This window comes from Macrosteles quadrilineatus, unplaced genomic scaffold (assembly GCF_028750875.1).
Source record: "Macrosteles quadrilineatus isolate MER2022 unplaced genomic scaffold, UCM_ALF_1.0 Scaffold_1__1_contigs__length_201487025, whole genome shotgun sequence".
Lineage (NCBI taxonomy): Eukaryota > Metazoa > Arthropoda > Insecta > Hemiptera > Cicadellidae > Macrosteles > Macrosteles quadrilineatus.
This window is the reverse complement of record NW_026542594.1, coordinates 17,246,873-17,268,440: the sequence shown is the minus strand read 5'-3', so window position 1 is coordinate 17,268,440 and position 21,568 is coordinate 17,246,873. Positions and strand designations below refer to the sequence as shown.

Sequence of the window (21,568 nt, the reverse complement as noted above, 5' to 3'; positions counted from 1 at the left end):
AAAACGACCCTCTTTATTAAGAATACCTCTATAGTACAAATTTTTCCCGTACCCCTTGAAATTCGTCTTATAGAGGTTCAACTGTATGAGTTTAAAATTTCTATTTCAAAAATCCTTTAATAATCATCATCATAATAATAATCTATATATTAATTACGTAAGCCGATTTTTTGTGTCAAAATTGTGGGCGACTGGGAAGTCGTAGAACGACAGGAGAGGGCTCAAAATAAAGGTCTCAATCCCGTGACGGCGGGAAAAATAGTGAAATTCCCAAAATCTTAACACAAAATTAGATATAACGTAAAATGTTCTCCATAAGAATAGCATTAGACGGCATTTACTGCTGATTTTTGTTTACTTCAATACATTAAGCAAATAAGCAATATTACATACATTTGGATTACTTATTTTCCAGTCAATTCTACAATGTACTGAATACTATATAAAACCAGGGATAACGTTTCCTATAATAATTAAGACTTTTTAGTTACGTCTTAGAATGTTGAAATCAATTATTTTACTATACAATTTGCAAATTTGTGCATTTTTAAGTAAAATAGTTATGCGTATGATAAGTAGTAGAATCATAGAAGAAGGAATTTGAGTTTAGAATGGCTGAAAAAATAACAAGTTATTCTCTTCTTATTTGAAGGTTTTTTTGTGTTGAAGGAATGTTTAACATGAAATAACAACATTGACTAAATAATAAATGATGCAAGGTTAAATGGAAACATTTTGATTTGTTTTGATTTCAAAACATAAAGATTTATTCTACACTTTTGTGTATATTTACCAACGTTTTTAATTTTAGATTTATTGTTTAGTCAAAATTTTGTATTAAGTGGAATAATCTCAACACTCTTAGAAAACAACCTGGGAATAAAGATAAAATAGGTTCGTACAGGCAATATGTTCATTAAGTAAGTAAAATGACAAGTTCCAATGGGCGGAAAAACAATATTGTTTGGAGGATATCTTAACCAGGTATTGTCTGTTGCTCCAAGCAAAAAAAGGTTCAAATAATATAGCCTAGCATGCACGGTGGTAAAGGGAGCATCCATATATAATAGTAAAACCTAGAGGTAGTTTCTGTTTCTTAAAACTAACCAAAAATATGGATGACGAAGATGCTAATAAAAAGAAAATTTCGTGATTGGTTTCGTTAACTGGGTAATGGATCCCTAACCAGTCGCAAAATATGTAGGAATTAGCCGATGGTTATGCCTAATTTTGATAGCATATGTAAAGTCAATTGCACCTTTAGGAGAAATACCACCACCTAAACTTACAGTAGTTTTTTTATGTTTATCAGAAACAAATCTAGGGTTAAGTTTGGTCAATGCGATGCCTTTACTTTACACTAATTTTGTTAAACCTTAACAAAAGGAGTATAAACTTAGAAATAATAATTGGGATAATTTAGCGGTTTTGACCAAGAAATAAGCTTATCTCAAAACACCTATATTTGCCTTTACAAATTTATTTGACAAAGACAATTTCTAAAATTCCAAAAGCTTTTTAAAAATTCAGGGAAGCTTTTATTTATCCTAATTTAATTACAAGACCAACGCTACCTTAGTAAACCAGTATTTATTCACAAACAATAATATGTTTGCTGCCTTTTCATGTTAAACCTCTGGAGTGATTCAAATTATTTATTGAAAATAACATCAAGAAATAAAGCAAACAAAGACGGACAACAAACTGTTTTTCACACAAGAGATATGGTGTACAAAGGGATACCTACCCTGACACATAGGTAATGGTATTCTGAGTTTGTTTCAATACGGGAATTGCAATAGGTTATTTTACATTTGAGCTTTTTAGGGACTTATGTCCCTATAAGCCACTAGTATTTTTTAACAAATACAGGATGTGTACAAAGTCTTGGCCTGATTTCAAAGCTTTGCTGTACAAAAACCATTAGAGCCACACTTAACTTGTATGCCTTGTTTTGCAGGGATCCTAATCAAGTTTTATTTAATAAAGTTGGTAACACCTAAACAAAGTGGATTCACACGAATACAAAAATACAGTTATAATTAAATACGACAACAAATCAGAAATGGTAAGCTTACATGAGAAACCACAGTCTGTTTTCTGGTTTCACGAAACCCAACCCCTATAGCAGTTTGCGACGAGCGAGTTTGATTGGGAAGGTTAACAGTCACAATTATAGAATTTAAGAGAAGTGAAAATCCCAGGATCGTGATTTAAAAAGAATGGGACAATCCAAATCTTAATGTTTGGTGCATTAGAAGAAAAGAATAGTATGAAAAGAATATTAAAAAATTTTAGAAGAAACTCAAAGAGTTCATAGTAAACAAACCAATATATTCTTTAGATGAGTTTTTCCACCTTTGTTCACAAAAGAACTAAAAAGTATATTTCAGGACAAATTGTGTTAAAATAGTTAAGGTTCAGAGACTGATGTACTTTTAATATAGTTGTTTGACACTATTTATATGTACCTATGTGCATTAAATAAATAAAGAATTTTTGATTTGATTTGATTTGATTGATGGAATGCATGATTCATTGGGTAATTTTTCTTTGCGGAAGAAAATGTGAATAGGTTTGTTTACTTCTTGGAGTTGGTTATATAGTCCCTTAATTAGAAGAACTGAAACCTATGATAACTATCCAGCAAGACGGCGCCCCACCTCATTGGGCTAAATGTGTGAGGGATCTTTATAATCTCCACTTCCTCGGACGCTGGATCGGGCGTGATGGCCCGACGAAATGGCCACCTTGTTCTCCCTATGTAACCCACATGGATTTCTTTTTGTATGGATTTGTCAAGGACACTGTCTATTTTTCCCCAGTTCATAATTTACAAACACTTAGGAAGAGAATCAGAAATGCTGTGTAGTGTGGAATCAGTAACCCAGGATATGCTGACTAAAATCTGGGACGAACTACGTCTAGGAGATCTGCAGGCCACTGGAGGCGCACACGTAGAGGCGTTTGTACATTGCTATAAAATCTTAAGAAGTTGCCTATTATATCTGTAAATAAATCTTTATCCTAATATCATTCATTTTCATACTGTACGGTTTCCTTATCAGGACAAGACTTTGTGGACACCCTGTATTTCTTAACTTCATTGTATTATCTCTCGAATTAATTTAAAATATTTGTAAGGGATGTCTCTATCAGTATACTAAAGTTGGAGTTTAACTTTGGTACAAATTAATACATTCTACTGTGCCCTCGCCAAGCCCGATGCTAGGTCCTGTCACGATATTACATAACGAACCTGCAGTCTCTTAATATAAAATCGTAAAATATAGAAGTAATTGTAACTATTATTTCAAAAGGCTGTTTTAGCGAAATTCCCTATAGGGAAGTAGCTTTTACCATAGGTGGCACGGTAAGACTTATACCCGGTACCGATTTACTTTTACATTTTGATGTCACCAGAGGCCAAAAACACCATTCGTTCAAAATTGTATATATGTATATGTATTATATATATATATATATATATATATAGAGAGAGAGAGAGAGAGAGGGGGAGAGAGAGAGAGAGAGAGAGAGAGAGAGAGAGAGAGGGAGAGGGAGTTTTTATGTGTCCGTGAACGCAATAACTCGAGTAATTGTTGTCCGATTTTTATGCTATTTGATTAAAGGTGTAAGGTGGGATAAACTTGATTGAGTTCGTGAACCAGCATGATTGGACCATGGGAACGGGGTTTTATGGGGTGAAAATTGGTTTTCCTAATTTTTGACCCTCAAAACACTAAGTTTCCCAATTTCTCTCTAAACTTTTTTAAAGAGCTTAAAAAAACAAATAATTTAGTACCTATCAAAGTGTTTTTGTGTTATTGGTAACAAAAAAATTCAAAAGTTGTAAATTGAATCTTCTATGTTATTCTCATGGATAATATTGTAAAATGTAGTTTGCTTGTTTATGGATATATTTTTATCAAACTTGGCAAATGTATTTAATTTATACTAAGCTATTAATATTTTACAACAAATCACACTTTATTAGTTTGGTACATTGCAGCAAACCTAATGTTATTTAAATGGATTTAATAGAAAATAAATTCAGACAAATAGAAATTCCCTTAGTCGGGAGGTTTTCTGCACGCAGGGGTATTTATCGATTCAACTGTTCAGGTTTGTAAAAAATAATTGTAATCTACACTATAATAGTCTTTTATACTACCTACTTTCTTTAGTTTATGAGCTTTAAGGTTATGTATGAATTATGAAACAATCCTTTATGATGAAATTAACATGATCGTAAAGCATTATTTAATTTCCTCTTTTAGTTATTACATCCGACAAATGATTGTTTCAAAAATAATCCTTGGCTATTAGTTATGCAAAGGTGAAAGTGAGCTATAAAATAACATGATAGCCACGCTACCGGTATTGAGTAAGTAACGGCAACGGGTAATTTACATGTACAGTGAATACTACGCATGCAAGCGTAACATACATGGATCTACTATGGATACTATGGATCTACAGTATATTTCTCTATGTCAGGCATAAATTCAATTAATACTCTGTTAAATGAGACAGCTAAGAGGAGTGTTTGTTATGTCTAGTTAGACTCATAATGGTTATCTATGTTACTAGTTAGTAGTTACACATATGACTTTCACTCTACTCCATGGCTTATTGCTACAGTACTATGTTAACTGTCAGGACAATTTATACACAAGTGCAATGTGAGACATTGATTTTGCTGCATATGTTGTTTATATTTTAGAAAGTAGTTAAGTTTTAAAATCCAGGGAAAAACAAGACCTGTTTTAGTCAATCTTATACATTAAAAAACTGTTGAAAACTTATGACAGCTAGCCTGACCATACTACTAGGCCGAATTACACGCAGGTTGTACCAAAAGAAAGGTTATCTGACCTATATGTGCATGCTTTATTTGTATTTTGAAAATATTCATGTTAATTGGGTCAAAATTGTAAATTAAACTTTTCTTATGGAGATTTAACATGAGGCCAAATTGTTATGCTTACGACAGCCACCCTGACCATACTACTGGACCGATTTACACGCCGGTTGTACCAAAAGAAAGGTTATCCGTCCTTTTGTGTGTAGGTTTTATTTGTTTTTTTCTGAATATTTATGTTAATTGTGTCAAAAATGGAAATTCAACTTTTCTTATAGAGATTTAACATGGGTCCAATCCTTATATATAATATGTGAAGGTGATTTCTACGAAACACTACTCCTCCGTTAATAATGGATGGATTTTTACGAACGATGTGTCAAAGTTTGGTATTTTTTGTGTAGACACCCCCTTTCACCAATTCCTGTGATAAAAGTCCTCTCAGGCTTTGCCTTACAGGCCATACAAATTCCAATGTATTTCTTATAGAAAAAAATTTTGTTTTCTTAAACGGACGAATAATTTGTATTAATTGCATACTAAAACAGCTGTTCATAGTAAACACAGAGTTCGTTTTCTGTTTTGATAACTGGAGTGGAGTGATTGATTACATTATCTTTGGGTTGACTCTTAGTCATCAGATTCGGAAATTATCCCTGTTATTCGTTTTGAAATAACGCCTGTAATACTTTGCAAGTGCTCGAATTCGAGCAACAGGTGCACTAGTTCTATATATTAATAGACAAGCATGTTTATTGAAAACCTTTTTATACAGCTCCTGTGCATTGCAGGGAAAAGGGATAATCTACGCGCACTGTTAAAAAGATATTTGCCTGTAGACTCAAAAATAAGCACAACAAATTAATTTAAAATAAAAAATAAAACTAACATGGACAGAAAATCAAAACAAATGGAAGAAATTTACAGCGTTGGGTGAAAATAGAGAAGTTTGCACAATCATACTTTTGGTTGAGTTTTTGACCACGGGGCGAGCTCTAGTAGGCCTACTTTATAAATATATTTTTTTACTGGCTCACTTAGTGAGATTAAGAAAAAAGAATTTGCAACAATAACAAAATTGAATGATGAAACAGAAACTACGTTAATATAAAATGATAAAAACTACATGGGAGAGCATTTTCAATAACTTGAAAGTTTTGCTTAAAAAAACTAAGTTGAAACAGATTTTACGGAACCATAAGAAATTTTGTTTAAAGTGCCTCCAGTACTACTGTTACACAGAAGGACAGCTGGACAGTGTTAGTTACATAGCAAGCAAAGCTGGTTAATAAACACCAAGACACAGACAATGACACAAACAAAACTAATATCTTGATGTAAACTTGACCTCTTTAACACAAGAATTCATAAACAAGCTTTCAAAATAGTTGTTATTGTTAATCAATAAAAGGTTACATTACCTGCAGATTGCCTTGTGGATTTTGTTAATCCAGTAGGATTACGCACGTTTCGAAAAATATATTGCCATCTTCAGATCCTGAGTCAAAAAGTGCGCAATCCTACTGGATTTACAAAACCCACAAGGCAGTCTGCAGTTACTGTAACCTTTTATTGATTTGCTAAACAAGGTTTAGAAAAACAACTACAGTATGATGTCAAAATAGGTTTTATTAGAGTCATTAACTGTGAACCTCCATTGTTAGTCTTCCAGTTAGTTTATGTAAATGATATGATAGAGAGAAAATGAATTTGGTAACAGTTTAACACGTTGGGTGCTGATGACGGGAATTCCCGCATTGCTTAACATTGAAATAAATGCAATTTTCATGTTCAAACATGTCAACGGCACTTTAAGTGTTAAATAAGTGCAAACAAAGCAATTATTTTTCAGGAAATATTTTGTGTTGGATTGCATAGAACACTTGGATTGAAAGAGCATTTTTTGACAGAATGCATAAAGACGTTAGAAATAATATGATAATGATGTACAGCGGACTGATGTTTTTAGGGTGAAATCCAACTAGAAATCTTACTTTGTGATGATGCCACCCATGACCCAATTAACTTTTCTTAGGATTAATTAGTTGTTTGAAAAATAAATTTAGTAATATTTAAAAAAATTTAATGCAGTAAACTTTACAAACTCAACACCCAGTAACTCAACAGACTGTGTAACTCAACAGTCAACAGCTGACATTCACACAAAGAAGCAATTGTTTCAGAACATTTAGTTTTCAATATGAAAAAACTGATATAAGTAATAAATTTATATATAAAAATTGGTCTGTTATATTCATTTATTAAAACTAATAACAATTTTTAATGTTCTGGATAACTTAACAGCTCTTAAACTCGACAACCTCTGGGTCCACAAATTGTAAAAATAGTGAGGTTTTACTGTACTAAATGTTGCAATGTTTTAAATCTAATTTTGAAAAGGTTTAAAAGAAAATGGTTAACATTAATTAGAATCGAGAGATTAAATAGAGATAAATTCAGAGGGAAGTGCCCTTGATTTGAGGATCCTAAAATTCAAACATTACTAAAAATGAATTCTTAACCTTTCAACCTTTCTTAACCCTTAAGGAAATTATAGTAGTTGACACCTAAAATAAGACATTTCCCTCGCTTCACTCGATTTTATATTGAACAAAAACAACCAAGCAAAATAGATCCATAAATAATTTGTGGATCAATAATCACTCTACTTCCTGCACACATGTGATTTTGTGACTAGTTCAGCGACTCAGTAAAATGTGTATTAGGCCCAATTAAATCATAAACTCAAGAAACTAGTCAGGGGCCAGTTCCAAACTGGTTTTGGCTAAGTAGGTAAGGTTGGGGGGCCATGACAAGTGACTTTTCCATGACCCTGATCTGTGAAAAACAAAGTGAGAAAATGATCCGTTAGATGTCCATTGTGCAGCGGCTAATACAAGTCTTTGTTGCTAAACTCTTTTAATTGTCTGGTCGGTGGACTAGGTTGCTAGGTGAGGACAGAATAGAGAAGTTAGGTTGAATGACCTTGTGAAAGTCGCAGAATCAGTTGACCTACAAAACAGCTGACTGGTGCATCAGCTGACTGCAAGGGCACACCTGACTGTCCAATATAACCTTGCTTCTTGCCAACAGTTGGCAAACGCCTCTGCTAAAATACTAGAATTATATGTAAAATGTAAAATATACCTAACATCATCTAAAATCTTTGGGTATGACCAATGTACTCTTTCATAACTGGAGTAAAACTTTTGTCACTTGCCTAATAAATATAATTTTCTTTTGAAATGTTTGTTAACTATAATTCTAGAATTGATAGGTGATTGATATAATTTTTTCAAATTTTACAAAGAAAAGTAACTTAACTTTATTGTTTACTGTTTAAGTCCTTTTTGAGCAAATTTCTTATATAGAAAATAAGCTATTACTGTAGGTCTGATAGTAAGACCTAGAGGGGACTGATTAACTTTTTCATTTTGATGTCCCCAGAGGTGCATAGGTTTTATGGTTGCTATTCCAATGAAAAGTATTAAAGTATGGGGTAAAGATTGGTTTAACCCATTTTTTCACCCCTAAAACATAAAATTTTGCAATTTCTTTCTAAACTATTTTGTATAGCTTAATAAAATAAATAACTTAGTATTTCTTAACGTTTTTATACGTCTATCAGTTACGGAGGAAATAAAAAAGTTTAAATTAAAATTTCTTATCTTATTCTTATTGGGGATAAATTAAATTTTAGGAATTAGTACCAGGAGATGCTCGGATTTGATTAAACATTAAATTTATTAGATAAGTGATTTAGCTAAATAAATATTTATAATCTATGGTAATCAATGTGAAAAAATTTCAATGATACAAAGAAAACATTTTAATACACCTTTTACACCTTTTTAAACATTCATAGATTACAAAAAAACCCCTGTATCAGCTGTTTTTATTAACTGCAGCTACAAAAAGGTATTGATGATAACATGGGTACCTTCAAGGGCTGTAGGACTGAAACTGGATTTTTTCCAGCCTTGTCACCAACTCCAATTGATTTCTCGTGGCCAAATACTCCACAATAAACAAAAATATTAAAAATCCTTGGGAAGAAAATAAAAGTTTGTCCGTACACGCGCTTGTTTTAGACTATAGGATTTTAGTGAAAAGGCAACCAGGCAAATGGAAATTCACTTGTCTGCAGGTTATTTTATTATAGCGGCAGGGGTATATTATTTTGCCATAATTTCAGTCAAAGTTTTAAAAGAAAAGACAAATGAGGTAGAGATATTAGAGCAAGGTATTATAAGTAAAGGGAGGGTTTTTGAACCAATGAAGAGAAGTATTTTGTAGGGAGAGAGATTCCTAAACAGATGTTCGGAAACACAGAGTCTCCAGTATCACAATCAACCGAGGCCTCCAGCACATCTGTCAACACACTTTTACTAAGTGATCCATGAAACAAACAGAAGTTAGCTAAATGAACAACAAAAATACTTTAGTTCTTGAGTTCTTTCTGTATTTTTGGTGAACAAACAGCAGGAGACACAGATATATTGGAATAGTTTTTCTCACTGTGGGATTTCTCCGGGCTAATTTTCCAACACAATGCTGATTGTGCCACTGAGAACTGGAGTAGTTTCACTCGCCATTATGGCAGCAGAATACGCCATGAAAACATTTGACAATATAAAACTCTGCTTACGGGACTCTTCAGTCTTGAGTCTTGAGGGAAAGATTTAATTTGGGGGAACTTATGTTCATTTTTAGACATTTTCTTAATGATGTTCTTCATTGGCGAATCTTAGTGGATCTCAATATTTTCAAACCATTTGGGCCAAGGCATTATTACAGGAAGCACAAATGGTAACTATAGGTGATTAGTGGAGGTTTTTGTAAGTTTAGTCTCACTAGCCTATATTAGGATGTGAGCACACAACCACTGTCCTTCAAAACAATTACAGTAGCCTATCCATTTTTAATTTGGGGTTGTTCTAAAGAGATAACTATTCACCATAATTGCCCTTTTAGTTTTCATTTATAAGAAATCATAATAAATTAAAGGGGAGCAACAGCTTTGTTTAAACTACCACTACTTATTGCGTGTATCTGTAATTTATTTGCATTGATAACTGACAACAAAAAGGATGTAGGCCTACATTATGTATTAGTAGCTATACTGCTGACTGGTTGTAAATGCTAATTAATTTATACTGTAAATGGTAGTTTTTATAAACTGATTTTTTTCATAACACAAAACTATTAGGTCAAATTAGCCATAGATAAAAAATAGCTACATTTGCAAAATAATTTTTTTTTACAAATATGCAACAGATTTGTGTTGAACACGCAAATACATCAATATACAACACAACTAAGAAATGTAGCCTACATTACATAAAAGTATCATAACAGAAAACCAATTTAGGCCTAATTGTGGCATAGCTAAAGAGTGAAAATATGAGTTATGGTTAAAATACACTTAAGGAGCCAAGAAATTGTTTTTAAACTCCACCATTCAAATAATTGCTGTCAAATCACACGTTTATAATACATAGGAAGGAAAAATAATAATTTCTTAATAAAACTGTTACTGCATTTTCTCAAAAAAGTGCATTTCTGAGAAAACTTTAACCTTTTTTCACAAAAAAAATTCTCAAGCATATTTTTGAAATGTTTTATAAAGAGGAGAGCCCTGCAATTTATTCATAACCAAAAGAATGGGAAGAAATGACGAGTTTCCAAAAGCAGATTAACACAAGCGGACAAGCGTAATGTTAATGGTTGGTTCACACACATAACACACAGTCTCCCAATGCCTATAAACACACAGCTTACCTTGGGAGGAGGGGTGGATCCGGAGGTGGAGAGACCCAAGGAACTGTCAGAGAACTGAGGACTGTCTGGGGATCTCTTGATGGGGGATGAGGCTGAAACATAAAACATCACTTTAGTATTGACAATAGAGGCAAATAAGCATAAGCAACCACACCTTGATTTTTTTAAGATCCCTTCTGCCTACCCTCAGTAATAGGTGTTTAAGTATATAGATTACATACACCAATAGATACATATAATCAATTTAACAAAACATCAACAAACAACATATAAATAGCTGTTTTATACTTTATACCACTTTTTATACTTTACTTTTTACCAATATTCTGATCAATCAATCAAACAACTTATTATATATTATTTACATAACTTGATAGTTTCCGACACCTCTCTTATAATATTATGTGTTTACTGGTTACATAGTTAAAGGCATTTACATTGATCATAATCACTTATCATTGATTAGAGAAACAAAGAAAACCAATGACACACTTGCCATAACTAAAAAAAAAGTATATGAACATTTAGCATTGATTTTAGAAACAAAAGTCAATTGCGAGCGAATTAGTTGTATAGTACATAACAACGCTTTAAATATACTAAAATATATGTTTTTAAGCTCTGCTACAGAAAGGTTTGGAAAGAAATAGAAAAAGGTGTTTTTTGGAGGGTCCAAAATGGGAAAACCCTATTTTTAACCCAATCAATCCCGTTCCAATAGTTCGATCATGCTGGTTCACAAACATAGGTTTACATGTTTGTACCAAATTTCATCAAAATCAGATAATTTTTATTCAAATTATTGACCTAACGGATACACACACACACGTACATATGAATCTGAAGGGATGTTGTTTTTAGCCTATGGAAACTTTAAAATAAAAAGTAAATCAGTCCCAGGGCTAGGTCTTACCATTAGACCTATGGTAATAGCTTATTCCATATATGGGATAACAGATTTATTGAATTGGACATTTTTGATTTTGAAATTTTGTTTTAAAATTTGATTAAGTTACAGTACAGTACATTATTTACAGTGGCCTTGGATAGAACAGTGCCCTTAAATTGTGTTAAACAATTCCTGAACTTTCTAATAAACTGTACAAAAAAAGCTTTAAGGGATGTATGTTTTTTTTTTTTAGCGAATTTCCCTATAGGGAAGTAGCTATTACCGTAGGTGGCACGGTAAGACCTAGACCCGGGACCAATTTACTTTTTCATTTTGATGTCCCCAGAGGCCAAAAACACTCTTCGTTCAAATTTTTATATATGTATATGTATATATATATATATAGACTTATATATATATATATATATATATATATATATACGTCCGTGAACGCGATAACTTGAGTAATTTTTGTCCGATTTTGATGAAATTTGGTTTTAAGGTGTAAAGCGGGATAAACCTGAATGAGTTCGCGAACCAGCACGATCGGACCATGGGAACGGGGCTTTACGGGGGGTTTTATGGGGTAAAAATTGGTTTTTCTCACTTTTGACTCCCAAAACACAAAATTTCCCAATTTCTCTTTAGACCTTTTTAAAGAGCTTAAAAAAACAAATAATTTAGTATTTAAAAGTATTTTTGTTCGAATATTTGTAACGGAGAAAATTAAAAAAATTGTAAATTTAAAATTCCCATGTTATTCTTATGGAGAATATTGTCAAATGTTGTAGTTTGCTTGTTTATGAATATATTTTGATCAAACTTGGCAAATTTATTTATTTTGTACTAAGCTATCAATACAGGGTGTTGAAAATGTCTGGAACCAACATTATATCTGGTGAGTGGTTAAAGAAAAAAAAATGATATTTTGTGCACGGATATACTATGGTTTTACCTATCTTTTGGTGCCTTATGAAAATTTTTACCACTTATAGGGAACGTCCTGTGGAGGATGCAGTAATAAGTTTAAATGGAAGCCTATGGTAAATGATACATCATTTTAAAGGCCATTTTTTTCTGAGTAAGGAGCCACGAGTTTCATCTCAAAAGGACCACCCTAGCAAAAATGACGACTGTTTGAAATTTAAATAACCACTTATAGGGAACGTTCTGTGGAGGATGCAGTAAAAAGTTTTCATTGAAGCCTATGGTAAATGATACATCATTTTAAAGGCCATTTTTTTCTGAGTAAGGAGCCACAAGTTTCATCTCAAAAGGACCACCCTAGCGAAAATGGCGACTGTTTGAAATTTAAAAATTCCGTTCCCTATAAGTGGTTTTTTAAATTTCAAACAGTCGCCATTTTTTCTAGGGTGGTCCTTTTGAGATGAAACTTGTGGCTCCTTACTCAGAAAAAAATGGCCTTTAAAATGATGTATCATTTACCATAGGCTTCCATTAAGGGGAGAAGTACGCCCGAAAATAAAAAAAAAAAAAAAAAATTTTTTATTTAATATTTGTATAGTTTATTTTATTCTGATTGCAATGGTATGTAATACATGCCTATTTTGAGTTAATAAAATATAAAAAATAAATTTTGAAAAAATTTCCACACGGCTACTTAGCAACCAAACACAACTTACTTTCATACATTATGCTCCTGTTTATCTTAGCTAATTTTATTGATTTTGATAAGTTGTGTTGGCTAACCTGGCTCCTGGTTTGTTTTTCTCTTAGTCTGTATTGTCGTCTGATCCATATGTTTATGTTTGTGTTGAGGTTCAGCATTGTTTACAAATTTTATAGCAAAGGTTATGTTTTGTGCTGAGTGTAAAAGTGATGTTACAAAATGACAAAAACTAAAAAGTTGTGGAAGAAAAGAAGCTTTCGAGGTAACCAGTATGCAAAGGTAAATAGTTGTGTGCAAAATGAAGGAAATAGGCCTACGCCTGTAACTGAAAACAGTCAAAGTTTGGATCCTGAAAATCAAAGACTAAATGATTCTGTGCCTAGCATTGAAAGTAGGCCTACTCCTCCATCTGCTTCATCGAAAAAGATTGGGACAGTGCCAGATACATTTGATAGTTTTAGTGTTAGTAACAACAATATAATACTAAGTATTAACATCTTATCTCAGGCTTTGTTATGTGCCACTGCTTGTAAGCAATGTAAATCTGAGAGCTCGCTAACTTTGACAGAAGAGGAAAGTTCACGACAAGGACTAGCTTGTAAACTAGTAATTGAATGTAAGAAATGTTTTCACTCTTTTCCTTTTTGGACATCACACAAAACAGACAATTTTTTTGATGTAAACTTAAAGTGTGTTTATGGGTTGAGGGCAATAGGTAAGGGTTCGGTTTCAAGTAGGCCTCTTTTTGCTTTACTCGACTTGCCTAAACCTCCAATTAGGTTTGAAAGGTACAACAGTCTTATGGTAGAATCTGTGAGAACTGTTGCTCACAATTCAATGATCAAGGCCATAGAAGAAGCCGTAGAAAAGAATGTTAGTGATGATGGTACCACTACCAGAGATATCAGTGTAGGCATCGATGGTACATGGCAACGGCGAGGTTTTGCTTCGCTCAATGGTATAGTATCAGTTTCAAGTTTCGACACGAGTAAAATCCTCGATGTGGAAATCCTTACAAAATATTGTCACACATGCAGTACATCTAAATCAAATAAACAAAAAAAAGGCCACCACTTTTGTGAGAAGAACTTTGAAGGCAGTAGTGGTTCGATGGAGGTTGCCGGAGCCAAGAGTGTATTTTCGCGTTCTGTGGCCACAAGAAATGTCAGGTACAAATACTACCTAGGGGACGGAGACTGTAAGGGGTTTTCCACTGTTGTTGAATCCCAACCATATGGGCCTACTTTTAATATTGAAAAATTAGAATGTGTAGGCCACGTTCAGAAACGAATGGGTGGGCGTCTTCGAAAGTTGCGAAGAGACTTGAAAGGACAAAAGTTGAGTGATGGACTGAAGATAGGGGGGAAAAAAGGTAGGCTCACAGACAGTGTGATAGACTCTTTACAAAATTATTATGGCTTAGCTATTAGGCGCAACAAAAATAATTTGGAAAAAATGAAAAGCGACGTTTTGGGAATCCTCTTCCATAAAGCTTCCACAGACGACACCCCACAACATCAACATTGCGACGAAGCATGGTGCAAGTACAAACAAGCTATAAAAGAAAATAAAACATACAAGCACAATAACTCACTAGACAAGGTTATAATCGACCAAATAAAACCTATATTCGAGGATCTGGCGAAAACTGAGTTGTTAGAGAAATGTCTGCATGGCCGAACACAAAACATCAACGAAAGTTTTAACTCTGTTGTGTGGTCCAGGATTCCCAAAAATAATTTTGTTGGAAGACAAACTCTGAGATTTGGCACATTTGACTCTGTTATTACTTTTAATGAAGGAAACAGGGGACGATTAGAGGTTTTGAAAGAGCTTGGGGTCAAAGTTGGAAGAAATTGTGCGAGATTTCTTAGTGACATCGACCGATACCGGATGATGAAATCAGAAATTTCATGTGATGAGAAGACAAAGCAAGCCAGGAAAAGAACCAGGATGATTAGGAAGAAGCTCTGGGATGCTGACAAAGAAAAGGAGCAGGATTATGCAGCTGGAATGTTTTAAAATGTAAGTTAATTATTATTTTCTGCGTTTTTTGCGATTTCTCAAAAATTCACTTTTTTAGCATTAAAGTCCCATTATCTCAGGAAGAAGTAAGTCAAATTATTTCAAAATTTTACCATATACTTAGCAGGTCTAAATGCACACTCCCTACCTGTTTTAGGCTTCTAGCTCAAAAACAAAAAAATATAGAAAATATTTTAATAAAATTAAAAGTCAACTTTTTTTTTATTTAAAAAAAAATTCAAAAAATACCAACGGATATAAGAAATCGAATAAAAATGCTAGGGTGTCTTTAGTATAATATATATATACTAGGAAAAAAATTTCAGTTTCATATGTCTTACACTTTTTGAGATAATGGGTCACATACATGTATATGTTTAACATTGCGGGTATAGGCGGCGTACATCTCCCCTTAAAACTTTTTACTGCATCCTCCACAGGACGTTCCCTATAAGTGGTAAAAATTTTCATAAGGCATTAAAAGATAGGTAAAACCATAGTATAACCGTACACAAAATATCAGTTGTTTTCCTTTAACCACTCACGAGATATAATGTTGGTTCCAGACATTTTCAACACCCTGTATTTTACTCAAAAACACACTTTATTAGTTTCCTTGTAGCAGCAAACCTAGGTACTCGTTAAACCTAATGTTATTAAAATATATTTAACTGAAAATCAATTTAGACAAATGGAAATTCGCTTAGTCGGCAGGTTTGCTGCGGCGGGGGTATTTTTTTTTTTTTTTTTTTTAAGAGGTTTGTTCAAGAAGTCGTCTTAAAACCCTTTGAGTATGCATATTTTAATTTCAATTGGATGTTCCTTATCCATTCTAGGTTTTGAGTTGAACAGCAAAAATTTACATAATATATTAATGAACTTAAGCAACATTGTTTCCTTTCTCACGCTGACCACAGAGTAACTGGATCGTGCAACCAAGAACACAGAGTAAAGAGCACAGAGCGGTAAGGAGGTACAGCTCAGCCAATAATTGTGGTCTAGGTGAAAAAACTGTGGGCAATCTTCTTTTAGACCTAGTAATTTCCTAGTGTGGACCACCCATGAAGGAAATGGCTCTGTAATGGGATATCAATACTCAATTTCCAAAGCGTTCACCCCACATTATTGTCTTCAAGGTGTTGGGAAATATGTTTAGTGTAGTTTCAGCTTAGATTTTTTGGTTTCATAGAGGTGGTAATTCAAGGTAAAACAGCCAACATCCCAGAAAGTGATTTCTAAAACAGCTGTTGACCTGAATGTGGCTGGAGCGACCAAACACCCAATGACACCCGAGCCAAGTGTAATGTGCATTTCAGCAACCTTATCCTTCACTTTCACTGCTCACTGATTGCCAGAGAAAGTGTTGCACTGGTGGCACATTAAACTTGTGCTTTCTGCATTGTCCTTTGCCCACATTCACTTTCTGAATACAACAAGATAATGTGCCTGACTTCCAATGCCATTGGAAGGAGAGTTTCATGGCATAGAAAACAATGCACGGGGAAAAGACTTTTGTTTTTCAGGATATAAACACATTTTACAATTCAGTTTCTGTTAAATGAGAGGTAAAAATGACAAATGAGTCAAGGTTTATAGCACCTAAAAAGGTTGAATGTACAAATTTGTACTCCAGGCAATTGAATATTTTAATGCACGTCTTATAAATTATGCATGTGACATGTTATCCTTTCTAATCCAAATTCTGAACCCAATGATAAATTCTTAAGAACCACCATCTATAGTTTTTGTCTCCCACCTTAACACAAGTTATATTCAAGCTTTACACACTGGGATGAATGTGGAGTTGTTTATTATGCCACTTTTCTTAATTAGACTTGGGTTACAGAGAAAATCATCTCTCATCCAATTGTTGACAAGTTGGTGTTAACTTCTTTGTTTGTTCGATCCCAACCTTGTCTAATAAGTCCGCATCCATCTTGAACTGATGATTCCCTTCACACAATCCTACAGTTTTAATATATACATTGTGTCGGATATATTGAAAGTAGTAAATACTGTATACAACTTCTTGGGCCAATTATTCAATACTGTTACATTTAAACTAAATTTGTTACGATAGTATACATGGCAAAACTGTATTAATGTATTTAAATGTTTCTGCCTTTAACCAAAAATACAAAAGTAATCTTAGCCCAGTCAAATTAATGTAATCAAAAAACAAAAAATGGTATAGTTTTGCAAATTGGCTTAAAATGTCAGTTAAGGCTTCTACTTTATCATACTTAAAGTCCCCTAACGTGAGACTTGAGCTTTCGCCGCCATCTTGGATTTTAGGTACAATTTTCTGGTTTTTCTAAATTTTCTTATAAAGTATTAATATTTAATATACCACATGCAATTACAAACTTAAAGTACACAAAATTTACTACAAAAATTGTATTAACAGTTTTCTTGTAACTGCAATCGTTTCAGAGAAATATGAACTTAAATATGTAATTTTATAAATTTTTAGGTACAATTTTTTAGTTTTTCCAAATTATCTCAAAAACTATTAATATTTTACATAGCATATATAATTGCAAAGTTGAAGTTCACACATTTTTCTACAAAAATTATATTTATTACTGTTTTGTAACTCTATCCGTTTTAGAGATATATGCACATTAATATGATAATTTAATTTGTTTGTCATTTTACCCTGTACGTGGGCTATTAAATAGTATATGGAAACTTTCTGTTATAATAGAATTCACCCTCTGATTCAAGTTTTGAGAATATTAGTTGTAAACATTATTGTATATAAATAGTTTTAGGGTTGGTTGAACATAATCATTATTATTACTATTTATAGTACTTTATTACTATCGTTATAAAGTAGTATTTAATTTTAGCTGTTGGAAGTTAACAAACCTGTTGAAAACCATTAATTATGGTTTTTTTTTAAATTATTTAATCATTTGTTAGTTATCATCTGTCATTTAGTCTCTTGTCTTGTTTAAGATGTATATTTGCAATGAAATTATATGCAAACAAGAGGTTCTACCCGTGAATTCCATGGGTGTACAATTCAGAAGCCTCCATTTAATTAATTTTACCCTTATATTTCATTTAAAGGGTCCAAGTTCGAGAAATTCTCATCAGAATGTTAAAAGCAGCGGGACCGTCATACCTTACGTCCTGAGGTTGCTGAGGTGGGTACCGTTGTACCGGTCTCTTTTACAAAGACCTGTTTTAAATCCACGACAACCTCTTGGAAGACTCTTTATTTGATTAATGGTGTTAACCATTTCAAAAAAAAATATCGTATCACTTTAATAATCTTGGAAATCGGCCTGTGGAGCAGAGCCCCAAGAGAGTTCGTTTATACCATTATTTTTTTGGCAAATCAACACACTCTGAGCTTCATTTTGATATGCCATATTTAATGCCTATATTTTTAATGCCTATATTTTTATTTGCTTTAAGGCCTTAACCATTTACATAGAATTGGATTGTATAACTTTAATAATATAATAGATTACCTATTTTCGAAAAATTTGAAATAAGTAAATCATTGAAATGTGATATTTGTGATCAATGTATAGTGGACGGCGAGAGTTATATTAAAGTTGGTGCGAAAGGTTTGGCAGGTTTGGTAAAAGCAAGCGAAGAAAGGAAAGATTATATGTCTATACATACTGCCATTGACTATATATACCTACTGTAGGTATATATAGTCAATGATACTGCCTTAAAACATATATCAGACCAGCGTCTATTTCAGCAGCCAAAACCGTGGATAGTACACTTGACTTCCTCATAAAGATACCTCGAGCACAACCCTGCAAAAAAGTTCTTATATTGTTGTAGTTTAATTAGTTGGTGAGTTCATTAGTAGTGATACTTAGAGGATGAAAAAGGAGCCTTTAAAGAAGAGACGCAAAGTTAATATGGTACGGAACTTGGATATGAAAGATAAAGTGCAAGAAACAGCTTAGAATATGAATAAAAATGGGGGGACGAAGTACATCTACGTATCAAATGTGTCAGACTTAATAATCGGGATTGCTATTCGACCTTTTTTGATGCTCGAATTTTAAAATCCCAAAAAAGAGAACGACCTGAGGGAGACGACATTAGTGGTGCTGTTGAAGAAATAAGTAAATTTATTGTATTTAAATGAACGATGATTGTCAGTTTGCTATGGAAGAGTTGATGAAGGAAATCACTGGACCCACTGTTGATAAGCGTACGATAAAAAGTAAAGTGAAAAATATGGTGAATCGACTAATAGGCCTAAGCACCCACATGCCACCATCCGTTCCATGAATGACTAAAATGCAAGATATTTCCTTGAAACTTGTTTCTATCTTACAAACTTCTTTACACAAAATTTATTTGAAAAGTATTGAATTACAATTGAAATTAAGCTGACTAGTTCTATCAAACTAATTTTTATTTGAACTGAACTGCTCCAATATTAGTTATAATTGGTTTACTAAACGTTAACACTAAATATATCTATATCTATAAAAGAGGAAGGATGTATGTATATACAATATGGACTCCGAAACCGCTTGGCAGATTGTAATGAAACATATTAAGCATTATACAAGGAAGGTTTGTGTGAAGTTTGGTGCAGATCCGTCCAAACGGCTTCGCAACTAGTGGCTCTGCAGTTTCCCATGTTGACCTTATTATGAGTACTCATATTTAAATAGAATTAAACAATGTTAACAGCTTTTTAAACTTAACAATTTGATTCTGTGATACTGAATAACATTACAAAGTTAGAAGGTTTGCCAACAGGGTGCAACACTATTAACTGTTTAAATTTATGACAACAGCTCATTTGAACTAAGCAACGTACAACAAAAGCTGTGATGAGAAGGTAGGATTTCAAAGTAGGATTTTTTTACAGTTATATACCTATATATTTTTTCAAATTTAATAATATTGTTTGGATCTGTGTGAATAAGGCGTTTAATTTGTTAAGTGCATAATTCATTAACTTATTGACTTTCCAAATCTATTGTGTACACTAAAATAATGTTTGGGAACGGATTAGCCGGTCAATACTTTTAGTGGATTACTAAACTTTTAAAAACTACATAAACCAGATCTTTAGAACGTAATAATTATTCTCTCTCTTCCCGTTGCGAAGCACTGTTATGACGGCTAGTAAAATTATAAAAAGAAAGGTTTGACCAACGTTCTATAAATTGTTAAATTAAATTAAATTGTTTAGAACCACAAATTGCATCATAGGGTAAATTATGATTTATTAAAGGGATACGGTAAAAGTATCAAAGTATGCAATGATTATAATTTGTAACTTATAACAGAAAGTTTCTATATAATATTTAATAGCCCATATAGAGGGTACAATAATAAACAAATTAAATTATTATATTCATGTACATATATCTCTAAAACGGATAGAGTTACAAAACAGTAATAAACACAATTTTGTAGAAAAATGTGTGAACTTCAACTTTGCAATTATATATGCTATGTAAAATATTAATAGTTTTTAAGATAATTAAGAAAAACAAAAAAATTGTACCTAAAAATTAATAAAATTACATATTTAAGTTCATATTTCTCTGAAACGATTGGAGTTACAAGAAAACTGTAAATACAATTTTTGAAGTAAATTTTGTGTACTTTAAGTTTGTAATTGCATGTGGTATATAAAATATTAATACTTTATAAGAAAATTTAGAAAAACCAGAAAATTGTACCTAAAATCCAAGATGGCGGTGAAAGCTCAAGTCTCACGTTAGGGGACTTTTAGTATGATAAAGTAGAAGCCTTAACTGACATTTTAAGCCAATTTGCAAAACTATACAATTTTTTGTTTTTCTTTACGAATTTTAAAGCTAATTTGACTGGGCTATCTTACCAGGAAGCAAAATCAATATAAAAAAGTAAAACGGAATGCTAAGACAATCTTCAAAATGTTTCCTGATAATATGAAAGGGAATTTTATAACTGAAAATTGTATAGTAAAATATTCAGAGATGCATTAAAACATGCAGAAACTCATAAATCTTTGTTACATACCCTAGTGTTACATATATTCTTAAGGTAACCCCATAAAAAAAGTCCAACGGCGTTAAATTCGGACTTCTAGGTGGCCACAAAACGGGGCCATTCCTCCCAATCCAACGGCCAGGGAAGTTAACTTAACTTATGTATATTCAAGCAATATAGTTCGCGATGCTCTGAACATGAGATTCCCTGGCCGTTGGATTGGGAGGAATGGCGCCGTTTTGTGGCCACCTAGAAGTCCGGATTTAACGCCGTTGGACCTTTTTATGGGGTTACATTAAGAATATGTAACATCCAGGTATGTAAAAAGAATCTATGAGTTTCTGTATATTTTAATCCATCTCTGAATATTTTACTATTTATATGGCCTTTTTTTATTAAGCTT

General features: G+C 32.8%; 1 protein-coding gene across 2 annotated transcripts in view; it reads right to left on the bottom strand.

Moving 5' to 3' along the window:
* Window positions 1–21,568, bottom strand: part of LOC129004410 (MICAL-like protein 1) — a 259,639-nt gene that overhangs the window by 68,836 nt on the left and 169,235 nt on the right. For both annotated transcript variants that reach the window (XM_054432989.1, XM_054432997.1), the window contains one exon: window positions 10,646–10,737. In XM_054432989.1, the coding sequence (XP_054288964.1) occupies window positions 10,646–10,737 (92 nt within the window). The remainder of the gene's footprint in view (window positions 1–10,645; window positions 10,738–21,568) is intronic.